The sequence below is a fragment of the Taeniopygia guttata genome, chromosome 5, assembly GCF_048771995.1.
Source record: "Taeniopygia guttata chromosome 5, bTaeGut7.mat, whole genome shotgun sequence".
NCBI classification, from domain to species: Eukaryota; Metazoa; Chordata; class Aves; order Passeriformes; family Estrildidae; genus Taeniopygia; species Taeniopygia guttata.
In genome coordinates, this window is record NC_133030.1 from 42,291,638 (window position 1) to 42,315,862 (window position 24,225).

The 24,225-nt window shown below is 45.6% G+C and overlaps 1 protein-coding gene across 3 annotated transcripts in view; it reads left to right on the forward strand.

Moving 5' to 3' along the window:
• The first annotated feature begins 1,453 nt into the window (after positions 1 to 1,453).
• The window catches only part of FLVCR2 (FLVCR choline and putative heme transporter 2), a 34,892-nt gene continuing 12,120 nt past the window's right edge, over positions 1,454 to 24,225 (forward strand). For 2 of the 3 annotated variants that reach the window (XR_012056426.1, XM_030274721.4), the window contains exons 1-5: positions 1,454 to 2,109; positions 12,686 to 12,827; positions 14,058 to 14,198; positions 19,118 to 19,185; positions 19,891 to 19,994. Coding sequence is in view for 2 of the 3 variants with exons in the window: in XM_030274721.4 (XP_030130581.3) it covers positions 1,597 to 2,109; positions 12,686 to 12,827; positions 14,058 to 14,198; positions 19,118 to 19,185; positions 19,891 to 19,994 (968 nt within the window). In the remaining variant the exon portion in view is untranslated. The remainder of the gene's footprint in view (positions 2,110 to 12,685; positions 12,828 to 14,057; positions 14,199 to 19,117; positions 19,186 to 19,890; positions 19,995 to 24,225) is intronic. The other variant, XM_030274723.4, reaches the window with a different exon arrangement.

The following is a 24,225-nucleotide window of genomic DNA, read 5'->3' on the forward strand; positions in this document are numbered from 1 at the left end:
TTCCTAATAACATTTTGATTATAAATTTGTTACACCAAATTCCTCTGTTCATTCTGTTGTCTCAGTGCAGAGCTTCGAGTTAACTTTGGTAGCCTAAATTAATAATAAATGGGACTGAAAACCTCTTTTCTGGCTTTTGCTTCTGAATTTGCCTCTCTTATTTATTATGTAAAAGGGCTACATTATGACTGTGTTGTACTGCTGTGAGAAGCATCCCAGTTGAGGCTGGAGGTTCATTGGCAAAGCTGTGGGCTGTGGAGGGAGAGAGCAGGATGGTTTGCAGCTCTGCCCTGTGGAACTTTAAGCAGAGTACATAGGGAAGGCTGCACTGGCTCTGCTTGTCTCCAGCTCAGTTTCTGGCCTCTGCTGGGAGTAGGAAACTCAAGCAGGTGACAAGAAACAAGCTCTGTGAGGATACACGGCAAGAACTACTTAAACTGACATTTGTACTCCTTGGAATAATTTGTGCAAAGCTTTTTCATTTTGGGGTTTTGTTTGTTTTCTTTCATAGTAAATAAGAACATAAAGGCATCAGAGCTGTTTGTCTGTCTTCGCTCCTGACAGTAGGTAGATAACTCAGAGGACGGCAGCAGTGACTTCTGACAGTGCTCCACAAAGTATGTAAAAAGGCTACATTATGATGCAGCTATCAAGTAGATACAAGCTAGAGAAACTTCACTTTTTCATATTCTGTATTCCTTTGTTTCAGGAATACAACATCCAAAGGACACTGCACCCATTTTTCCAAATGAATTTTGACCTGTGTGTTAAATGCTGGAAGAAAGCTGAGCACCAGCACACTTGTGTCCTTGTGCTGAGGAACGTTTATGCAATTTAGGTAACATGATGCTAATTAAATGAACTGTAGATCATAAATGATCTCCAGGCAGGCATCTCCCAGTGGCGAGTTGCTCAAGTAATGGGAAAACAAGCGCTGACTCATTAACTGAGAATTCCCCATGAGAATGAAAACTAAGAACACTTTTGGCTCTTTTACTTCAGTGACGCTGAGATGTTTTAATTTTGATTTCACTGGATATTTTCAATCTCCAGTGTGCCATGTTGTGAGAAAAACCATCAGAGGCCAACCCAAATGAAACCCAAACCCGTTCCTCCTCCAGGACTCCACCCTGGCATCTCCGGCGGCGCCGGGCATTGCCCACTCGCTCCCAGCCTCCCCCAGGTCACAGCTCTGCTCAGCCCACGTCCCGTTCAGCACTGGCGGCCGAAGCCTCTCCTGGCCCGGCCCTCGGGGGGCCTCTCGGCGGGGCCGCAGTGCGGGGGGCGGCCGTGGGGCGGGGGCCGCGGTCGCTGTGCCGCGGGCGGGCAGCGCAGCGGCAGCACCCGGCCGGGGCCGCACTCCCGTAGGCGCCGCGGCGGAGGAGGGCGTGCCGTGCCCCCCGGCGGCCCGAGCCTGCCCGGCCTGGCGGCGGGGCGGGGCGGAGCCGGGCAGGGCCGGGCCGGGCCGGGGGCACCTCCCCGCGCGGGCCGCCAGAGAGCTCGGCCAGGGCGGCCGGCCGGGCTCTTCTGGGCAGGTGGTGCCGGCGGAGAGCCGAGCCGAGCCGAGCCGAGCCGAGCGCGGCCCACAGTGCCGGCATGGTGTTGCTGGAGCCCGCCGGGGCGCCGAGTCTGTCGGCTGCGGCGGGAGGTGTCGGTGATGCCGCCGCCGTGGTACGGCTGTCCCGGCTTCGCTGGGCCGTGCTGCTGCTCTTCAGCAGCTACTCCCTGTGCAACGCCTTCCAGTGGATCCAGTACGGCAGCGTCAACAACGTCTTCGTGCGCTTCTACGACGTGAGCGCCTTCGCCATCGACTGGCTTTCCATGTGCTACATGCTCATCTACATCCCTCTGCTCTTCCCTGTCGCCTGGCTGCTGGACAAGAGGGGCCTGCGCTTCATCGCCCTGGCTGCCTCGGCCCTCAACGCTATGGGTGCCTTGGTGAAGCTGGGCAGCCTGAAGCCGCATCTCTTCCCCGTCACTGTCCTGGGACAGGTCATCTGTGGCCTGGCCCAGGTCTTCATCCTGGGCATGCCCTCACACATCGCCTCGGTCTGGTTTGGCTCCCACGAGGTCTCCACTGCCTGCTCTATTGCGGTCTTTGGGAACCAGGTAATGGGCAGCTGCACCCCGGCTGGCTGCGCCTGTGGGGCGGGCTGTCACCTGCCTGGCCGGAGACTGGAGGTGCTAAGGGAGCAAACCAGGGAGGGATAAGAGATGTACGTGGCTTGAAGGGCAGCTGCAGGGATAACCCGAATTTACATTAAATTCCTTCTGGAAAATGCATCTGGTCTTTGGAAGGATGCCGCTGGTGTTTACCTGACGGCTGATGGTTGTGGCAGAGGCAAGTGGGACCTCCATCTACAAAGTTCGGGGCAGCAGGGGGGTTATGTATGATTCTGGCTTTGCGGGGTCTTTGGCTGAGGCTCCTCTCCAGTGCCCTCCACTTCCCGTGTGTGAGTCTCCAAGTCCAGGGTTGTGATTCAGTAGAATTATGAATGGCCTTGGGGGGGAAGGCACAGCTCTGAGAAACTGTTTCAGGCGGAATGTCTTTCAAATCGGCAGTTGCATCTGGACTTGACGCTGCAATATCCTCTTCCTGCTGACAGCTAGGGTGGGATAAAGGAGATTAGCTGTCTGCTGAAAACATTGTCATTGGGCTCTGGAGGAAAAGGACTTTGGCACTTTCATACCTCTTAAAAGTTGGTACAGTGTTTCCACAAACAGTTGCTTTGAGAAAAAGAAAAGTTCCATCGGGCCAGTGTGAGGTCAGCTCTCCGAGCACTCTTATCAATACAGGTGCCTGAGGCCAGTGACCCACACTTGCTCAGGCTGTCTTCTTGTAGACAGAGGTGATAGTATTTTACACAGCTTTGAGAGGATCAGGGAAATACCATCTTTACCCTTGCACCGGAACACGTGCTCATTCAGTTGAATGAAGCTAATAAGCCAATCTGATGCAATGAGGCGTAAGTGAAGTGAGCCTGGCTCTGCAGCCCTGACCCAAAGAAGAGGAAAGTGGAATGTGGCATTGGCTGCTGGGCCTGTGCCCCTTGCTCTGAGATGCAGTGTACTCCCCTGCATGTGACTCCTGCTCCACCCTGGGCCGTTCAGCCTGTGGGTGACTGCCATTCTGATTTGAATGGTTTTCAATTCAGGTAGCTTCTAATGCAGACTGCTTCTTCCTGTGTTTCTGTATTTATTTAGATACTGCTGAGGTAAAAAGAGGTGAATGCTTGGAGATGGTATTTGAGGAAAAGAAGTTTGCAGAACAGCACCAGAGAATTAAGGGGACTGCTTTACATCTAGGAAAGAGAAAACCTAGTTATCTTGAGTGCACCTAAGCTTTCCTTTTTGCTTTTATCATCCGTTCTAGTGGGCTGGTTTTTATGTGTTTTTACATTAATCTTTAGAGTGGAAAGCACCTAACTTGGCATGAGCAAATAAGTAACTGAACATTTTGCTGTCAGACTTGAAGAAAAATTATTCAGGTGGAATTACTCAACAATGTGCATTAGAAATCCAAACAAAGAGGCTGTCTGCCTGTGCTATATGGCTTCGTGGAGTCATCAGCATCCCAAAAGGAGTGGCTTAATGTAATGGTTGTGAAAAGCAAACTTTAGCTACCCTTTTGGTGCTCCACCCTGCTCTGGTGGTTGCACTGACATGACAATGAGACCTCAGTTCAGTACATAGACTTTGCTTTGTAAGCCCAGACTTTTCTTTTAGAGAATCAGAAAAATCAGAAATGGTAGTGACTAAAGACAGAGCATACTCCATAGGGAAGACCTATTTATTCCCATAGGCATAATCCCAGTGAATAAAAACTAGCTATTTTGTTTACTGGTGAGATTGGGCAGGGGGAAGAAATAGAGGCATACATTTTTCCTGACTGTAGTAAAGACTGTATTAGAGAGTGTTAGCAAAGGGTATAGTACAGTGGTTTTGTAATTGCAGTATGGTAAATTATTCCCTATGCTGATTTTCCTACAACTGTATGGTTTTCCTTTCCTTGCCATGTGACTTAGTTTAATTATTATTATTATTATTGAATACCATGCACTGTTGTCCTTCTCCATGAAGAATTGCAAGCAACTGCATGAAGAAGCAGGGAAGTATCACTGCTTCTTTATTTGCTATACCTGCCCTCTTTCTGCGCTTACTGACTTGGTCCCAGGCTGCACTTCAGCTGTGCTGAGGAAAGCCCTGCCTGCTGGCTCATCTCGTTCTGCCAGGGCCATGTTTGCTCAGGACAACGCCTCTGCTTGCTGATTGATGGTAACCTTCAAGTTCAAAGTTAGTCCTGAAAAGTGAAGACCAGGAGTTAAATGCCCTTAAAAAAAAAACCAACCAAACAATCCCTAACAAGTTACTACATCACCTCACTTGTTTCTGGCCACTTGTTGGCTGTGGTATTTGAAGTACAGAATCAGGTTAGATTGAGGACTTTTGAATCAGTGCTAGAGAGCTTCTAGAAGAGTGTGAACACCTGTGGATGTATTCACATTCTCTTGTTTACCCACTGCTGGTTTTCATGACATTTTACTTTTACCACATTTTAGCAGGAAGATACATAGGTGTTTTCCCATTCTTTTTCTTTGTCGTGGAAGCTCATATATAGGGAAGTTTAGAATAAAGTTTGCCTGTTGGATATATTGCAATTAGTGTATTAGTGTTATTGAAATATTACTGGCTTCTCATTGCTTGAAAAAAATCTATATGGGAACTCTTCCTCATGCTGAAGGTCTGGGGGATGGAAGCAGAAGTGTTATGGAGAGTTCACTAATGTTCTTCAGATGTATTTTAATATGGGCAGGAATTTGTCTGACATGCTTATGAAATACAGTTGTCAGTAGTAGTGTGCCTGCTACAGTGTGTACATCAGCAGTGTTCCCTGTGGAGCATCTCGGTGCTGGATATCTACGAAGTGTGAAGTCCCACACATGAGCTGGATAGGAGAGAGCAGTCTGGGTAAGGCCATGCTGTTACCATTTTGTTGTATTGATTAGTCAGCTGCATCCCTCTTTGGGACTGTGGTTCAGACCTGACAGGCAGCAGCAAACAGGCTTCTGACCTTCTGCACTGATGGCAGCCTGTCCATCACGCTCCCTGGCCACAGGACCGCGGTGGGAAGGAACGCTCTCCTGAGATACTGGCATTTGCAGGAGTGTGTGCTTGCTGGAGCAGCAGGTCTTGTCCCTTCATTGAGCACACTTGCTCTTCTGTAATGTGGGGATGAGGAAGCACATGATCCTTTGGCATGACAGAACTAACATGGTGGGGGGGATGTTTAGGTAGCGAGGTAAATTTTCATGGCATTTTGAAATTTATAAGCTGGTGTCTGATGGCCATGGTGCATGCTGAACTGCTGTGCATTTGCTGTGTTTTATGCATATCTCACTCTAACTAGTTGTCACTTTATGGGCAAGGGGCATGGCCAGCATGCAGAGAAGTGTATAACTGTGTTGCACACAAAGAACATTTGTGGATTTGATTTGTATTGCTTTGCCACTAGTATTGGGGTTTTGGTTGATTAAGAGAGACCTTGTTCCTGTTTCTTGCTGTTTTAACAAAGAAACAAGCCACTGATGGGCTGGGGAGTAAGAATATGGGCCTGTTAAATGATCTTTTTGCAGTCATTTTGCCTTTTTTTCTTTCATTTAAGCAGAGCTTGAAAAAAGTGATGTGATTTGGGAGGAAAGAAAACTTCAGCCTCATATTAAGCTCTGCTTTAGGGAAAAAATAGTGCAGCACCTTAGGATCTTAGGATCTGTCCCTGTTCTGATATAGCTGCTATGTGACTTTAGAGATTTAGGGCTTCCATAACAGGAACAGCCTGAGGCAGATGTTTTAGATGGCATCTGCAACCCGTTGGGAGTGCCAGTCTGGAAGTGATTAGGTGATGGCTTTTGAAATGGACAAACCTGGCGATGAGCTGTGAATGAAATTCAGGGTAATGCTCTCACTCCTGGTGAGTCCTTTCATCTGTTTTGAACTGGAGGAAAAAGTCTGCCTGGGGTAGTGGCTGAGGTGTGTTTTGCCATGTAATTGGGTCTGCAACATCTGAGTAGCCATTGCTTTCATTGATTTTGAGCTGGTGATCCTACAGTGCTGTTTGTGCTGAGCATGTGCCATTGTTTGATGCCCCACTGGTAACTCTGTTCTGTACCTTTTGTCCTTCAGGGAAGGCAACATCTTAAAGTCTAAGAAGCATTGTGGAAATATATCATGTCCTGTGGAGTCCCTGTCTTCCAGTCTTTGAGTGGACTTTTAGACCTTTGGCTGCTCTGTCTCTGCTGGAGGATTCCCACCCCTTCAAACAATTCCCTGTTACAAATATGGACAGATGGTGCTCTGTCTCACAGCCCTCTAGCTTGGCCTTGTATGTCTGAGTTTCAGCTATTAGAATAGAGAAGATTTTAGTGGCAGTAGCTAATCTTGGTGTAGTTGCTTGTAGTGATATTAGTTAATGGGTGACATTCTCCAGCCCTTTCTCTTTTTTCCTGACAAAAAAAGGGCAGGGTGGATCAGAGCACTTGGATCTCAAGGAGTGCTATATGGCTAACTCTCCAAGATCCCAAATGTGGCTCAGTGTGGGAGGGTGTGCTGACCAAATAGCAGTGTGGCTTTTGCAGGAATGCCTCCGTTTCTATAAATGGACATGAGAGCCTGAAATGAACTTTTTCTACCCATTTCATCTGGTATTCCCTTCCCAGACATACACCAAAGGCAGCTCCCCTTTCTCTCTCACAGAAGCTGGCTTTTGGGTGAAGTTCTGCATGGGAGTTTGAATTAATGTCTGCAGTGTTTCTGATGGGAAGGCGAGCAAGCACCCTCAGCACTTGCCCTGCAGGATACCCAGGATTGTCTGTATGAGGTGACTGGGGTAGGTCCTTGACCAAAGCATATCCCCACTGAGGATTCCAGTAGCAGCTGAGGTAGCTGTCAGAGCTGAAACCTCTCTGGTTTTTTCTCTCTCCTGTCTACTGCTGTTGTTTTGCTGTGTTGCATTTCTTTCCCAGCCGACTGGGGGAAGGTGCATTCAAGGCTGGCAGGCACTGAGTGACTCGCACACGGGAATAGTCTTCACTGTACAGCATTGCACCATATTAAGCATCATGAGATGATGCCACAGAAGCAGAAGTGTGATGTAGAGGGGAGTTTGTTTTGTTTACAGATGAGCTTTGGTTGTGCAAGTGTGGTTTGGAGAACCAAAGTGTCTCCCACATTAACAGGAAAGTAAATCAAGCTTAAGCTCTTGTTTTGCCTCATCACAAGGCTCGATTACAATTTTTCCTTCCACAACTTGTGTACTTCCTTATTTTTTCTTAAAACACTGCAAGAAAGTTATGTAAACTGTGCAAAAATGTACATTGGTTTCCCGTCTATCTGGATTTAAATAGGCTCTTCTAATTTTGCTGTCAGTGGTATGGAAGAAGCATATTCTGGACACCAATTTGTACAAAAGTTTACTGTGTAGGAACTGGCAACTTCTGTTTGAACAGCATCTCAGTTGGGCATTTTCAGTTCTCCTGTAGCCTTTTATATGGCTGGGACCTGTGCTGATAGCACAGTAGCAAAGTATTGGGAAGCCAATGTGCAGTTGCGAGGCACAGGGTGTGAGAAGAGAGAGCTGTCTGCTCTCTGCAGGTTGTGATATATGAATTATAGGGTCAGAAGATTCAGCTGCTCTGGTGAAATGTCATGGTTACAGTTCGAGGGGCACTTTAGTTAGAAAAGGAGGGAGGGCCTATGACAGGGCTTTGATATGCAGACAAGAGTATAAGATGATGCTGTGTTGTCCAGAGCTCTGGAACAAGCATCTTCTCAAAAGAGTTTCACTGGCTGAATCCAGAGGGAATATGGAGTGTATCCTCCTTACTCTCCAAAGTCTTGGCTTGAGAACTTGCTAAGACCATATTGAATCATGGTTTCTGAAAAGCCTGTTGTATTGGTGTTTATCAAAGCATAGATCTTTTGATTACTACATTTTCTATCCACTTGGCTAAACCAGCTGGCTGCTGGTCTCAGGTTTTCCTGGGGCTTCTGCTTATGCTGAGCCTCCTAAAAATTATCATCACTTTTCCCTTCCTCCATTCCCAATTTGAATATTTGGTAACAGACCATTTAGTATGTTTGTGTACAAGTAGTGTGGATTTTCTGTTGACTTGTTCTTTTGAACATGTAGATGAATACCAGCTGGTCCTGATGCCTCATAGAAGACATTTGTTTTAAAAAATTGAGTAATATCTTCCACTCATAACACATTATGTCATGAATGATGGTCCAAGACCTTTTTCTGGAATGTTCTCATTCCACAGTGATGATCTTTTGACCCCTTTGTCAGGTTTCCTCATTTTGTTGTGTTTGAAGAGTTTTCACTTAGTTTGTAAAGCTGTTCTGGTGCCTCTTTTGGCCTAATTATGGTTTTGCTTTAGCTTGGTCCAGCTTGCAGTCATTTTTCTTTGCTTGAAGGAATAATGTCCAGTTTTAGAGCTGGTGGGGTTTTTTCCTTCTTTTTTTTTTTTTTTTTTTACTTAATTGTGGTTCCTTTATTTTAAAATATTTTGCTAATATCCTGTAGGCTTACAGTGAGCCTCTGACTAAGTGTCTTTGTACAATATTAGTGCCACTTGCAAACATTTAATTTCATAGGCTTTTCTTCTTCATTTCCATTTAACACACTTTTTTCCATTTAGGCAGCTTCCTTTTTTGAGTTATATATTACTATAGTGTTTTGGAGGGTGTTTCCTTTTTTTGTCACTTCTGCAAGGCAGCAGCTGAATTTCAGTCCAGTACAGAACCATTCTGTAATACTGATCATAGTCACACTGCGCTGTTCTGAGTTGAAATCACAAATTGTGCTGCCTCTTCTAAGTTTTCCTCAGAAAAGGTTATTTATGGAATCCAGAAATGCAGTCTATGCATCATCCCTGTCATGATGCTTATTTAGCTTGCAAGGGCATTGTCAGAATTTCTAACTGTTGTGTATTTTTGCTTTTGCAGCATCTCTCTGTCTTTTAACATTTTAAGTGACCTTCTGTATTTGGTGGTCCCCTCTGTCAACATTTATACCTACTTATGGAATTTTACAGGGCTTCTGTGTTCCTGTTGCTGAGTCATAGTTTTCTTTGAGATGGAGGTCCACTTCTGCACTCCTTCATCGATCATTCATTTACAATTTTTATGCTGATACACCGCTGGTTATCTTCCTTCAGGAGACTCTTAGCAGCTTAGACATGTCATTTTCTATTTCAAGACTCTGGATACATTTTTACCACCTGCTTAGCTACTTGCTCTTGGTTTTGTTGCCTATTCTTGTGCACACTTGAATATTGAATATGATGGTGTTGTTGTGACTGGTCCTTCACAAAATTTAGGTAGAAAATACATTCCTTCTATCTTTTATTAGTCTCTGAAGAGTAAGTCATTTGAACAGTGCTCTCTGTTGTAGTTGTTGACTTTCCTGGTAGTGTGTTTAAAAATTACCCCAAAGCCTTTTTAAAATAAAGTGCCAGCAGCCTGACCTCCTGGAGAGATCCTCAGAGATTAGGACAGTGCTGGGTGTTTCGGGTGAAAGGATTCTGTGTGATGTACCAAATTTTGAGAACAAGCTTATCTATATAGGTATTAGAGACCTATCTGCCTGTATAGAGGTTGGAGATGCAAATTAAGTAAGAGGGTCCATTAATGTCCCTTATGACTGATGGTGTCTGTGAGGAGGGTAGCACGGACTTTTGCAGAACTAACCTTATTTTACATTGCTTTATTTTCCATTATGTGTAAGGTGTAGAGAAGGGAGAGGTTATTTTTCCCTTTCTAAGGCATCTGCTAAATGTTCTGGTTAATTGGTTACACTGTTTCTGTGGGCTGATAGTAATGTGCACACTGACCTGCTGACAACCAGGCTAAAAATCTCCTTGTGAAAGGTAAAGTATATGCAGTGTAATAGTCATAGCGTAATTGTTGAGAGCTTGTCGTCTTTGCTAAAAATGATATGAATAATCCAGGGTCTCTGAGTGTTGTTCAGGAAATCCTCAGTTTTAGTAAAGTCAAAGGGCCTTATCTTTGCAGAATTAATAGCGTGAGTTGCTCTGAAATATAAAATGTAGCTCCTATTGCTATGATTTTTGTCCCTTCTGTTACCTGGTTCTTATCAAAGGTATAATGAACTCCTAATGGATAAAAGTTTCTTCTTTCTGGGGGAGGAGAAGAGAAAGCACAAAACATCTGTTTATGCTTAGAAAAGATATTCAGGAAAATTCTTCTGAAAAGGCCAACAAGTAGCTGAAGAAAGCTGGGGGAGTCTGTGACGCATTGGGTAAGTGATGACTGTAGGACCTCCCAGAAAAAGATTTCTAAACAATTTGCAACACAGACTCTTAATACCTTCTCTGCTAGGTATATCAGATAGATCGTTTTCCAGGATGGAGCAGCTGGAGGGAGACTGGAAAAGATTGAATTGCAACTGTGGACCTGGAGAAACTTGTTTCAGAGGTCAGAATGAAGCATGGGTCTCTCCTCTCCTGTTGGTCTGCTGCTGTTCAGCAGCTCATGTGGCTAGCATGTGATCGCAGCGAGAAGGAAGCCAAGAAGTACCTAGCACAGGAATCCAGCTTAGTTCTTCCAAGAATGAAAGAGTGGTAAGACAAAAGGTCAGTTTCCAGTAAAGTGTTTGTCAGCCTTACTCAGGAAAGGGTGAGGGGCACATAGAAAACCTGATATATGAGACTCAATATGACTCTTCCCTCAGATGGAAAGGAGCAATATTGAGAGTTGCTTCCTCAAAGGTTAAATCTTTAGAAATGCTCTGGAGAGAGGAGTGAAGGCCAGGCTGGCTGTGTGTCCTGGGCTGACCAGGCACACCAGAGGCACAGGCCTGTGCTTGGCCACAAGGAGGGCAAAATAAATGTGCTGCAGAGACAAGCAGGCTTTTGCCCTCTACCAGCCATCTCTGTGAGCCTGTGTTTCATGACATTACCTTTTCTGTGCAGCTGCAGGCTTGTGTAGGGAAGGGGAGGTGTGAAATTTGATGGAGATTAGAGCCTGAAGCCTCTAAACCATAGAGCATAGTTGTGCTCACTGTCATCAGTGGGCAGTGCAGAGGAGGAGAGTCATCCTGACTCGCTGTGATGAGAGGCTGGGCATAGGCCGTATCTGAGCAAAACTGAGTCTGGCAAGTTTAGTCCTGTGTCAGAGTCTGTCTGTGTCATGTGGGTATTAGGAAGGTTTATCCTTCCTAATGATCTTTTAAGTTTCCTCCTAAACTCTTTCAGTCCTTGACTTGCCATCTGGGATGGCACAGCTTGGCTTTGTCTTCAGTCTGTGTAACCAAACCTCAACTGTTCTTATCCTTGACAGTGCCTTGAACTGGTGGGGCACATCTGAAATCTCTCAGTGGCTCTTTCACTAACTCCCTGCAATGTCTGAGAGACTGAATTTAGTGTTGTTATCTGTTGCTGATCCTGACCCAGGATATTCCAGGTCCCAGTGGAGGGTACTGTTTGACACAGGAGAAGTTTGGCCAGACATGGTTGAAAGTCACTTGTTTGTAAGCTAAATGTGGTGCCTGAGGGCAGCAGATAGCTCTGTTTTAATTCTAAGCATTCTTCTTGTCTGAAAAATACACCAGATGGATGGAGGAGTAGGGATTTAGTGGCTAGTTTTCTGGGTCTGAGAGGCACAAGCTGATTTTTAGGCTAACTACAAGATATGGCAACTGAAATATATTTGTTCTGAGATCTTTGTCTTGGCCGGTAAGTCAGTCTTCCAGAATGAGTCTATCAGTATCCCAGAAACGGAGATATGTCAGAGAAAGCATACAGAAAGCACAAGGAGGTTTTGCTAGAAGACAGCCAAAAAAGTTGTCCAAGCTCATGCCTGGGTTAGAGGGCTCTTGGGTCTTCTGCTCTGTGCTGATGTGCTTCCATGAGGTTTATGGGCTGCACAGAATTTGTCTTTCTTAGTCCTTGCTTTCTGTGCACTTCAGAGCAATTTATCCAGGGACAGCTGCCAAGCTCCATTACTAAAACAACCTTGACATCTGGGATATGTGCTATCAACACTTCCTTTGCTTTCAGCCTTGATGCTCTTCTAGGTTCTCCTGGTGGTCATAGGTGAGCCTTGTCTTGGGAGGATGCTCATTTGAAACTGTATCAAAGTTGGCTGAACCAGATTAATATTTCAGTTATGTAGAGTGGTTGGGTGTCTTGGCCCTTGCACTTATGTGGTTGGAAAATAAATTGGTTCAACTCATTAGCTCATCAAATACTGTGGTTGGTTTGGATGGTCTTGTTTTCTGCTATTTTTAATGAGCAAAATTGGATTACCAGGTGATCAGGCCAGCACTAGAGCGGAGGTGAGGTAAGGAATGGGATGCATGTGTGAACAGTAGCATACATTTGTGGGGGAGGTCAGGGCAGGCAAGACCTCCACTTTGATGAAGTCAGGTATTCATTCTGCTCAATTGTGTTTTAAAACCTTCCTTGAATATCCTGACAGTTGTAATTGCAGTAACCTCTCTTACGGTGTAATTGAAATGGATATCTGACTTTTAATTGTTGGGTGGTAAAGAAGATTTTCATCTTGGTTGTGAAATTGGATTAGGCTCAGTTGAGCCTGTACTAAGCTGTAGGGTAGTGGCACTGTTGCGGTTTCATGCCTCTGTTTATCCCCTCTCTCTCCTCAGCTTGGCATCGCTGTAGGCTTTCTGGTCCCTCCAGTTCTGATCCCTAATGTGGAGGATGTGGAGAAGCTGGCCTATCACATCAGTGTCATGTTCTTCATAACTGCAGGTGTGGCATCAGCCCTGTTCATCCTGGTCATCATAGGTAAGGAGATGGGAATGTGCCCATGAAACCAGATGGGACTGAAATCAGCTGATGTGTGACAGGGGCCTGTGTGCCAGGAGATGGGCTGGCCAGGCCATCTGGGGAGGTGTCCTACCATGCAGCTGACAGGGTCATGCAATACTATATCTTGCTGCTTCAAACCCTTGATGAACAGCACATGTAGAAGGGAGGTTGTCAGCAAGCCTGCCAAATTGTTAGTTTTGTCCATTGCTTGCATAATAAATTCCAGGCATGAGTAAGTCCTTTAAAAATCAACAGAAGTCTTTCATAGTCATCTTCCCTGCAAGCAGGATGCTGGGCCTTGGGTTATGTCTGGGACCTGGCTACCCCTTAAGAGTAGAAAGAGGTAAATTATATGGCGTCACAGGAACAAGCTGTTCCCAGTTATGAGTGGAGAGGAAAAAGCATGAAGGACAGGAGCAGGACACAAGAGGTGCAATTCCCCTGCTTAACATGTGAAGTCAAAGCCGGATCTTTAGCATGAAAGATTGGCATTCTCACTGGAGAGCTGAATTTAGTTGCTGTATTCCATGCAATTTTTTTGATAGGCTCTTCTTGCCAGTTTGTTCATGTTGCTGATGGCTGAATCAGATGTAGACTTCAGATAGTGTGGGGCAGGGAATAGACAAGGTGTAAAAATGCCTGTCTAGCACCTGGCACAGCAGTATCGCCTGTGACTGGGATTTCTGGATGCTACTTTAATGATACTAAGGGGCAACAGATGGCTTGGCCTGAAATAAGACCAAGGTTATTATTCCCTGGGCAAAAACCTTGCAAAGATTATTGTTCCTTGGCACTGGCCACTGCAGAACACTAGGCCACCTTTGTCAACTGACTTGTCCAGTTCCGCTTTGACATTTGTAAATCCACATAACATTTTAGCACCTGCATGGGCATTCTTCTAGAAACAAAGGCTGATAGTAGTACTGAAAACTCTTTTGGTGCTGCTGGACACTACATACACAAACAGCTGATTGAAGGCAAGATGTTTCCCTTGGAAAGGTGGCAAAGAAGCAGTTACTGTTGGAAGAGACCTGTTCTTTCAAGTTCCTGGATAAGTTCATTCATGGAGATCAAAGCTTAAGGAAAGTGGTGTGATTTGTACACTGGGTTCTAACAGCTCCTCTGCCATCCCTCAAATGGCACAGTGTGTGTTCAAGCCCCTCAACTGCACCATTACAAACAGGTGTACTTTGTGTCTGGTTTCAGTCTTCAAAGAGAAGCCCCCAAACCCTCCAAGCCGAGCTCAGGCCTTGATCCAGTCAAGACCGACTGTGGAGTATTCCTACGTGAAATCAATCCTCCGCCTGCTCTGCAATGCCAACTTTTTGCTGCTTATGGTCACTTATGGTAAGGTCTGGTCTCCTTTCTTCTTGTTCAGTTATCACAGCTTCTTCCTTCCTTTCTATGCTCTGCTGGGGCAGTAACTGGCTTGAGTTGTTTTAGGGAAACAGAAGGATAGCTCATCTGTGCTGCCACAGATCAGCAATCCCTATAGCCCAGTACTCTTCAGCAGTGGTTACCAATGAATGCAGCAAGGAAGAACAAAAGGAAGGCAAGTGCACAGAGGATGATATGCCCCTACAACTATTCTCCTAGTCTTTGACTGTTTGCTGTTCATAGGGTTTTCTTATCTGTTCTTTTTTTCTAGTAATTTAGTTAATTGCAGCAAACCTATCTAAGTGCTTACATAAGAAATACATGGAAGTGTCTGAGTGCAAGTCACAGAACTGAGTGAAAGTCATTTCCAAAGGCAAGGATGTGAATGTGACTGCCAGGCATCTCTGTAGAGGTCATATGGAGTATGCAGATGTGCAGACTCTGTCAGCTTTCTAGGCGGTCCCTGTGAAGCAATTGGAAGAAAGGAATGGACAATATCTTATGCCATCTGTCCTTTCATGCTGAATTTGCTGTTTGCTTCTCTTCAGCATTCTCAGTCTGTTTGTTTGAGGGCAGTGGGTTGTGTTGAATCTATTCCCTGATGCTGAATTGGCATATGGAAAAGTGTTTTTCTTACTAGCAGAAAGGCCATTGTGGTCTGTGTCTGGCTGCATAATAGGGTATACTGTAGCCAGCTAGTCTGTGGGTAGTTTTGTCCTAAGTCTTCCTACCAGCTTGCTCTGGAAGCTTCTCAGGGGGAGAGTTAAATATTGCTGAAAGTTCTGCACGTTCAGCCAGCAACTGTATCTGAAAGACCTTGTGGATGAGTAGGCAGGTTGGAGAGAGTCAGATGGTGTCTTTGTACTTGCTGAGGATTCTAATGGTCTTTGGAGTTGTTGGAATCTCTGCTCCCTTCCTTCTCAGTGCATTAGACATTAGACTACTAGAAATGCCCCTCTCAGATTGCTTTTAAACTCTCCTGGCTTGCATTGCAGCTGCTGGGTTTGGCTTTTTTTTTTTTTTTTTTTTTTTTTTTTTTTTTTTTCCCATAGTACATAATACCCTCTCAGAAAGCGAAGACAGAAAAATCTGTCAGGCAGACTGTGTCTAAAGTTGGATTGTATAATCTGCTCAGTTCATACTTACCCTTCAGGAAAAAGAAAGGGGAAAGCATTTGCTCTAAGAGGCATAAACAAGTCCTAGAAAAGAGAGGAGGGCTCTCAGTACAAAGGGCATGTTTAGAATCTGACCTTCCTGGGATAATTCTTTTCTGGCAGTCACAAACAGTGTGGAAAATCTGTTCAGTGGCTCATAATTAATTTTCTCTTGCTGCTGATCTGTGCATCTTTTCTGTTCCTCTCTGTTTCAGCCTCATGCCAATCTCCAGCTTGACTTGAGATGGTGACTGTTACTCAGAGAGGGAACTATGCTGTGAAACTTTTTTTTAGCTTGTCTGGGTTTAAAATGGTGACTGTTTTTCCTACTCAAGTCAAAAGTTACGTTGGCTGAGATTTAAGACATCTGCAGCCACATGAGTGCAACTGAGTCATTCTGCCTACCTAACACAAAGATATCTGCAGCCTGTTGGCTTTTGTGTTAGCATAGCATGTGTCAGGGAAGAGAGGGGCAAGCCTGGCTGTAGAAAGAATGAGGATCCTTCCACAATGATAGATCAGAACTCATCTGCAGTCCTCTAAGGTTTTGGTATTACCAGCAGCCAGTGTTTCCTTTCCTGTGGCAAGACTTGCAGTGCTGGAAACAGTAGTGTCACTGCGGCTTTGTCAGGTGCCAGTGAACTGTTTTTCAGGAAAGCCCTCAGAGAAACTTTTCCCCAAGGCTGCTGACATTGCTTCCATAAAACTGAGGCATAACATGGAGTGGGCATTAAGGAATTTCAAGTCTATGGGGTTGGGCTTCGCATTGGAGAGCATGTTGCTAGTGGGAGGCAGTAGGCAGGAAAAGGGTGGGAAATTCTGGGAAAGTGTAATAGAATGGGAGTAATGAGACAGTCTTAAAGAATCAGCATTTGGAATGGTGATGGGGCAGTGAGGAGAAGGCAAGGCAGTGAGAACTGCCTAAGGAACCATTGTTGGGGAGGATTACAAGAGTGAACAAGAGAGAGTCTGGCATGTAGGTAATAGGCTGGCTACCTGTGGGAGACCTGGGTTCTAGTTTGAGGCCTAATAAGGCTCTGTTTGGAGCTGTAGGCAATAAACATCCCTGTTTAACCTCTATAAAATCGAGGAGACACTGGGGTATCAAAACCATTATTCTACATTACAAGCAAACCATGGTAACTAGCTGAAGAATCAGGCGGTGCTGGACTTTCAGATGTCCTGCTCCCAGCTACTAGTTCTGGTTTCCCTCATCTGCGTGGGCAAATGGCCACTTTCCCATTGGAAACAACCATTACCTGTTTTATGGTCATTCAAACAGCTGTAATTCTCAGAGAAGCTTCACTGAGCAACTGTGACATATGAAGTGTCTACAACTTTCCTCGGGCCTCACATATGCAAATTTGACACATTGTCTTGATTCTTAGAATGTTTTACCTGACCCTGGTGCCAAGTGTTGCTGCCATCTCTTACTTTCTGCCAGACTGGGAGCAGCGTCCTTCCCTGTCTTGGAAATCACAAGGATCACAGAGCTGCTGTAAAGCTGGTTTACTGGCAGTGTTAGGTACCAGAGCAGCATCTGGCTGTCTTCACAAGGCTGCTGTCCTCTTGGCTGGGTGAGAAATAGAGGTGCACAAATGTGTGGTTAATGTTTATGCCCAGCTTTGAAGTGAAGAAGCAGAAGGACTGTGCTGATCTGCCGTAATCCCTTGCACTGCAGTTTGTGGTGTCACCTAGTGGGCGGGGTGCTCCAGAGGTGGAGATAGGATGAAGCTCATTTAGGGTGTTTTAGCTGTTTTACCATAGCCAAGTGTTGCAAAGAGACAGCTTTTAAGGCTGGAAGGCGCCTCCTTGCTGTGAGATCTCCAGTTGTTCTCCATCCTTGGCTGCTGGCCCTGCTGAGTTTCCAGTCTTCCTGAGTAACTCTTGGTAATGATTGGGTCGATTCTCCTGCCTAATGAGCATGTCACTCACCTTACTAACGTCTATTGTAATCTTCTGACACATGATTTTGAAGTGGGAAACATTGTCACAGGCAATATTTGGGATCACTTGCATAAGAATCTTCATCTGTTGTCTGTGCCATACAGCTGTGGAGTGAGCTTTGCTTAATCATAGAATGGTACAGAATTATTAGAAAGGCTCTTAAAGATCATCTAGTTGCACATGTCCATGCCATGTGCAAGGACACCTTCCCCTAGACTTGGTCACTCAGAGTCCAGTCCAGCCTGGCCTTAAACACTTCCATCTACGCCTTTGGGCAACCTGTTCCAGTGCCTCACCACCCTCACAGTAAATTGTAATGTTGTCAGAGATGGTGTGTGAAGGGAGTGTGATGCACCCTCCAGCTGCCAATCTTGTGGCTCCTCATAGTGCTGTGTACTGCAACAGGTATCCAGTGTTCAGTGGAAGACTGGGCTAGGTGCAGGATTGCTGAGTACTTAAGGGGAGATAGGGGACTTCAGGGCTAGGAGATCTCAGGACTTTGCTCCTTCTGTCAAAGCTCTGCCTCATAGACTGTACTTCTGTATCCTGTGTTGTTAGTTTCTGCTTTTAGGCTTAGAGAGGAAAAGTAGGAAGGGGGAACTTGACATGTATCTGTTTTGTCAGGATTTCAGGCATCTGTGCTAGACTTTTTAAAACCATGGCTCCTTTTGGAGCCTATAGATGTGTGAGCTGCAGTGGTAAAATCTGTCCCCTTCCCTCCACCCATCAGAATCACTGAAGCCTTGAAGAGAAACCAACTGCAAATGTAAATGACTTTCTGAGAAGAAAGTTATACTGACTGTTACAGACCTCATCAGCCTGGGGAAGGTTTCTCAGTATCACCCAAGGTGAGAGTGTAGCCGTTGCAGTACTGCTGGTCCAGTGAAATGTGTATGTTCTTGCCTGCTGAGCAAAGCTGTTGGGTTTTCTGCCCTTTTGAGAAGGCATCTAACCAATGAGAATTGCATGAAAGATGGAGCAGAGTGTCTAAATAGGACTTGACCAGTATCACCCCGACAGTTTCATTCTCACCTTGGGTGATACTGAGAAACCTTCACCAGGTGGTTGATCCTTTTAACAGTTAATGTAAGTTCTCTTTCAGAAACACAATTACTTTCATGGTTTTCTTTTCAGGCCTCAGTGATACCTTTTAAAATGCAAGGCTTTTCCTATGCAGACACACAGCCCAGGTGCCTGAGGGTAGTGCTGTCTGTGCTTCACCAATCAGCTCTGCTCCTATTTGTCTTCTGGCATTTCTTGGCTTGGAGAGAATGTTATTTACTGGCTGTCAGCAGGGAGAATGCTGACAGGCTCTTCTCTGGGAGGAAAACATACAGGTCAATGACACTGTTGTTAATTGAATCTCTGGTCCTTGCTCAAGGTATGATGCTGAGGCAGATTCTTTTCTAGTTTTCTGACTTGGCTGGGAGCAGAGGAGAACATGGCAGTGCTAAAAGATTAATCTGGCTGTGAGAGAGGGTTGAAACTCTGTGAAGGAGTTGCAAGACCTGTCAGTACCAGAACTCTGCACAGCCCTTCCTCTAGCTGCTTAGGTAAGAACCATGCTGAAACTACATGGTTCTTCCTTCTGCATGCTGAGGCCTGGATGTTGGTCTGCATTTCTTTCGGTAACCTATGTCTAGCCAGTCTGGCTCACTCTCCTGAGACTCTGCAGCCTTGTTGTGAACTGATGGCCCCAGAGATTTCTCTCTCTGCATTTCTACCATTTCACAACCCAGCAGGAGAGTAGCAGGCTCTGAATGTGCTGCATTTTTATCCCCTTCTCAGGTCTGAATGTAGGTTGTTTCTACGCCTTGTCCACTCTGCTGAACCGCATGGTGATCCATCACTACCCAGTAAGTGCATCCAACCCTCATGGCCCTCTCTGATGCTTGCTGTTGTCCAACACAAGATGGGTCTAGCACAAGTTGGCTGTTCCTTTTTGCCTTTACACCACCCTATTCAACAGCTGCTGAGCTCTAGAAAAGATGACCCTGCACCTCAAATGAAAGCATTTACTTCTGAGAAAATCCTCCAGCAATTTCCTTTCCTTGTTTCTGACTGTGATTTCTGCCAGGACATCTGTCCCAGGAGGCTGCCCATGCTCATGCTCTGGTGGCAGAAGGGTGGGGTGTCTCTGTACGTGAGCTATTGTACAGCTTACTGCTAGTGCTGCATGCCACAGAGCTCCTTTCTGTGCTGCCTTAAAATGAGTCCCAGTATTTCCTAGTCAATCTGGCCCAAATCCTAACAGCAAGCCTCATAGAGTTTATGCTAACTCCTCTGAGAGTAGCTGCTCATGCTGGCCAGTTACACACGTTTTCTCAGGGCTGGCTTAGATATAATTGCCAGACCACCTTTTTTTCATGGACCAGGAAGCACTGGCTCATAGTGGGCCCGAAAATGTTCCTGCAAAGGCTGCTTCTGCTGCATTACCAGCAGAAAGCATGTATGAAGACTAACTTTGGTGTCTCTCCCTCTCTGGGTTTTCTGCACCTTGCTTTTTGTTGGATATGAGTTAGCTCTTGCACTTGTTTGAGTGTGTATGTGTCTCACCACAGGGGGAGGAGGTGAATGCTGGCAGGATTGGACTCACCATTATACTGTCGGGGATGGCTGGGGCTCTGATCTCTGGCATCTGGTTGGACAAAACCAAAACATACAAGTAAGTCCCTTGTTTGCCCCTGTTCCCTAGTGACTGTGCTCTTCCTCCATACTGTGCAAGGAGGAACCCTGTGCAGTTGCAAGCTGGCACTCTAGAAACTGAATCACTGGGAGGATTTGTAGGGAAAAAAATAGGGTTCTTCAAAACCCTATTAGTGTAAAGTGAAGTTTGGAGCTGTGCACTAGCCAGCACTGGGCCCAAACAAGATCTGGTGTTGGTGGTCCCTAGGGAGGCTTACAGAGAAGATGAGATGGCCCAGTAACTACTTCATCAGGGATGAGAAAGTTCTTGGCACAAGCAGAATCAAGACTGTACCAGACCATTTGTCAGCCCTTACAAACCAGCCTCTTTGAATTTTTGTCCAGCTTAATGAAAGGCACATTGAATCCAGTGCCCAGAGGCATTGTGCTGATGGCGTGTTGCTGTAATTAGGGCAAGCAAAAGAGTTATTGGGGTTACGGGTGGATGATTCTGTTTGTTGCCCAGCGAATTGGGAAGGCAGATCTGGCCAGCATACTTTGCCATCTGCAAAGGGACAGTTAAGAGTCTTTGCTTGTTCTACAGTTCCCAGTCCTCAGAAATTTGGATCTCACTGAAACGCCTCTGTAGGATATCCTAGGTGCTACTGAGAGACTCTTGTGTCTTATACTTTCCCCCCAGAAAGGTCCACCCACCTCTTTGGTTTCTCTGCTGGCTTTGAGAACTGTGCTACAGCCTGTTGTCTGAGCAGGTTGGGTGAGAGGGGGCTTTACTGGTGATGGGCTGGTAATGACTTGAAAGCAATTTCAGAGTTTTATTCCTTGCAGCAGCTTTTCATCTGGGGGAAGTCCTACTGCCATTATCCTACCCCATATCTTGGGCCAGAAATGCACATTCTCATTGTAGACAGCTTAGATTAATCTGGCTAGCTGTGAGCTTGCAACTTCTGAAGTGGCCTCTACCCCTAGATCCCTGTAAGTACAGGGATCAGAAGTAGAAAATTGGCTTCTCTAATAAGAAAGAACAGGAGGTGAGGACTTCTGGGATTGGCAGGTTGTTTGTTGCTGTGTCTAGATGGTTGTGTCTCACTGAGTAGTACTCATATGGGAGTCCTGGGGAATAGAAATACAACTGTTAGAACTGCACTGCTATGTGACTTGTGTCTCCTTCCAGCCCAAGGCTAGTGGTAAGGTAGCCTCAGCTGATGCTGCTAGACCAGATGATCTTCTTCCTGGTTCTCCATAAGTCAGGTCAGGTTGCAGCATGAAGGCTTGAAGAGCTTTGTGACTCACCATGCGGAGCTAGGACTTGAAATCTGGTAGAATGGGAGAGAGAGAAAAATCCACAAATCCTGTATTTGTTCCAGTTCTGCTCCTTCCTTGGAGGGATCACATAGGTAGGCAGAGCTGGCTAATAGTCCAGAAAAATAGGACTATGTCACCTATGGAGTTTATTTTACAGACCTCCAGGGACTATTGGGAGATAGTTTTAGCCTTAGGTGAGGAAAACCCTGCTAAGAATTTGTTCTCCATTACAGCCTACAAAATGGATTTCTGTGAAACTAGCACATTTTTTTCTGAGTGTTACATAGTCTTTATTTAGCCCCATTTAAAAGTCTATTTAAAAAAACTGTCAAGATGCCAGATGTTCTAGGTGGGTACCCTCCCCCTTCTCTCTGTTGCTGTGATAGTGTCAAGAATAAAATGGTAAGCACATGAAAATCAGGAAGGAAAGATATCAAGTCCTTTTTTTAGTCAGCTTGGAAAGAGAGGGAAGCAAATGAATGGGATCCAGCTGTGATTGAGGGGAGCAGGGGAAGGTTAATAACAGAAGGAATTGCAGAGCTCTACATGCATGTTTGATCTTTACTGTACCATCAGCACTTATTTGAAAGGGTGAGGCTGTGCTAAGTCAGGCTTTCCCCATCTGTCATGCTCGGGCACTAAATGGCCTTGCACTCTTGCTTTTATTTGGCAGGCAAGTCCCTGCAGCAGTCCCTGCACTGTTCTTGTTTTTGGAATAGCAGGTGCAAAATTGGTCCATTAAAATAAATATATGGGTTATATGGTGATGAGTGAGCAGTGCAAGAATTAGGGTTGTCTTTGGTGGTATGGCTTGTTGAGAACAGCCCACCTCTTTGAATCATAGGATCAGGAGAAGACCCTTAAAGTTTTGACATCAAGTTCCTGGCTCAGAGGATGGATGAGGTTGTGACATCTGGAGACTGCTGGGTGCATTGGTGTTGGTAGGGTAGTCTGGCTCAGAATGAGGTATTTGGGGACTGAATTAATCAATACTTCTCTTTGGTTATGCATTTCTTTAAAGTGCAGTATTCACATGGCCTCAGGTCAAGCTCAAGTTGCAGTCAGCACTCTCAGCTTTCATTGTTGCATTTCTATAAGGCAAGATGTCAGAAATATCCATCTCTCTCTCCATTGACTAGGCAAGTGGTGTTTTAGGTCTGTACAGATGCAAAGTACAAAAATTTGGGGGAGGGAGAAAAGATGGTGAAAGATGGGGCACTTGGCTCTCTTCCACTGAAAAATGAGTGCTCTCTCAGCCTAGCCTGACCTGCAATTTGGGCCTTCTTATCATAGTCTGTTTTACACCAGGTTAGTCTTTGTGTAGTGGATATGTCTTCACCCTGTCCTGCCATATATCTTATATAAATAATTTACCAAGACTGTCCTTTCTTCTGACCTTCATACAGGAAGAAAGTGGCATAAAACTGAATGCCAAAGGATAAGGCCATGGTGAAAACCAAAGCCAATTCTCCAATTCATCCCTTTCTGCAGCATCTGACACCTCTGTGTCTTCAGCAATGAGATCTTCTGGGAGCATAGGATCAAGGGCTTTGTTCAGGCTTATGTGCAGCCTGGAATATGCTGTCCTTGTGACAAAGCCTGTGGAGGCCATCTGTCATCCCTGTCCATACAGCAGAGCATGCTGGAGCTGCACACAACATCCCTGTGAGCAGCTAAAACTGTTTTATGTGCCTGTGCCCCTGATCCCACCTCCTGCTCCCAGCTTGTTCATTTGTTGCCTCAGATGTTGCTTGACTTTAGTGTTTTTGCAGCTGCAATCCCCTCTGAGTCTTGTCCTATCACTTTTGCTTTCCTCATCCAAGTGACCTTGTGAGACAAGGCTGAGTTGGGCCATACACATTCCTTACTCTGAGGCTTTTTCTGGAGCAGATTGAACAGCAGGAGTTGTGTTCTTCATTTCAGCTGTGTTCCCTGCTGGTGCTGGTCCTGTCTGGCTTTTCTCCCCAAGGTCTCTTTTTTTTCTCACAGTCCCTTGTGTGGGCTCTTTAATATGCTTCTTCAGAAGGTTTGGGAATGTGACTGGGAGGGCAGATGAATGTCAGGGCTGGTTAGGTTAATCTAAGTGACAAACGTGTCAGGTCCTTCACAGATCTCCCTCTGGCTCTGCCACAGAGACTTGGCACTGGTGCTGTCACAATAATGCTTCCTTTCCACACCCCAGAGCACAGGGTTGGGTTAGCCTCAGTTTTAATAAGATAATGTGCAGGATGCCTAACTTCCAGCCTGTACTCACTGCACTAATCAGCCTGTTAAGTAGACAGTCTCTGTTCCCTGTTCCAGACAATGAAAACTGTCAGTCCCTCTAGAGTTGTCATGGGAGTAGGTTGCTAAAAACACCAGAATGCAGTGCTGATGTGCTCTGTGAATCTGCTTCTCCTCCTTTGTGCTTTTCTCACTCCCATGAGATTTATGGCTATGATAAGAGACTTATTAAGTAAAGACTGGGCATTCTTCCATGTCCCAGTGCCCCTGGGGCCACCAAGCATTCTTGTTCTCTGGTGAACAGGGTGTCAAAGGCCACTTCCTGGGAGCACTCTGCCTCTGTGTCTTTCCCCAGGGGATTTTGTTTCCCTATGCACCAGTGTCTACCAGTATCTCAATTAAACTCTCTTCAAAATTTTGTGTCTTTCTTGGACTGCTGAGCACTAAATCTTCTTTTCTTGTCATCAGTGCTATGCTCATGGGAGCGGAATATGGCAGAAGTCTGGTTTAGGAGAAGTCTGCTTGTGTGCTTAAGGCTATTTCCTGCAGCAAGATTCGCATTCACTGCTGTTTGTTCAGATCCTGTGAGGGTCAGTGGTGAGCAGGCAGCAGTTCGTTGCTTCAGGGCGCTTCCTGGTCTGTATTTCCCACAACATTTAAGCCTGTGGTTCTGTTCTTTCACAAAGGTCTGTTGATTAATTTTGTCCTTCTGCAGCCTAATGCAG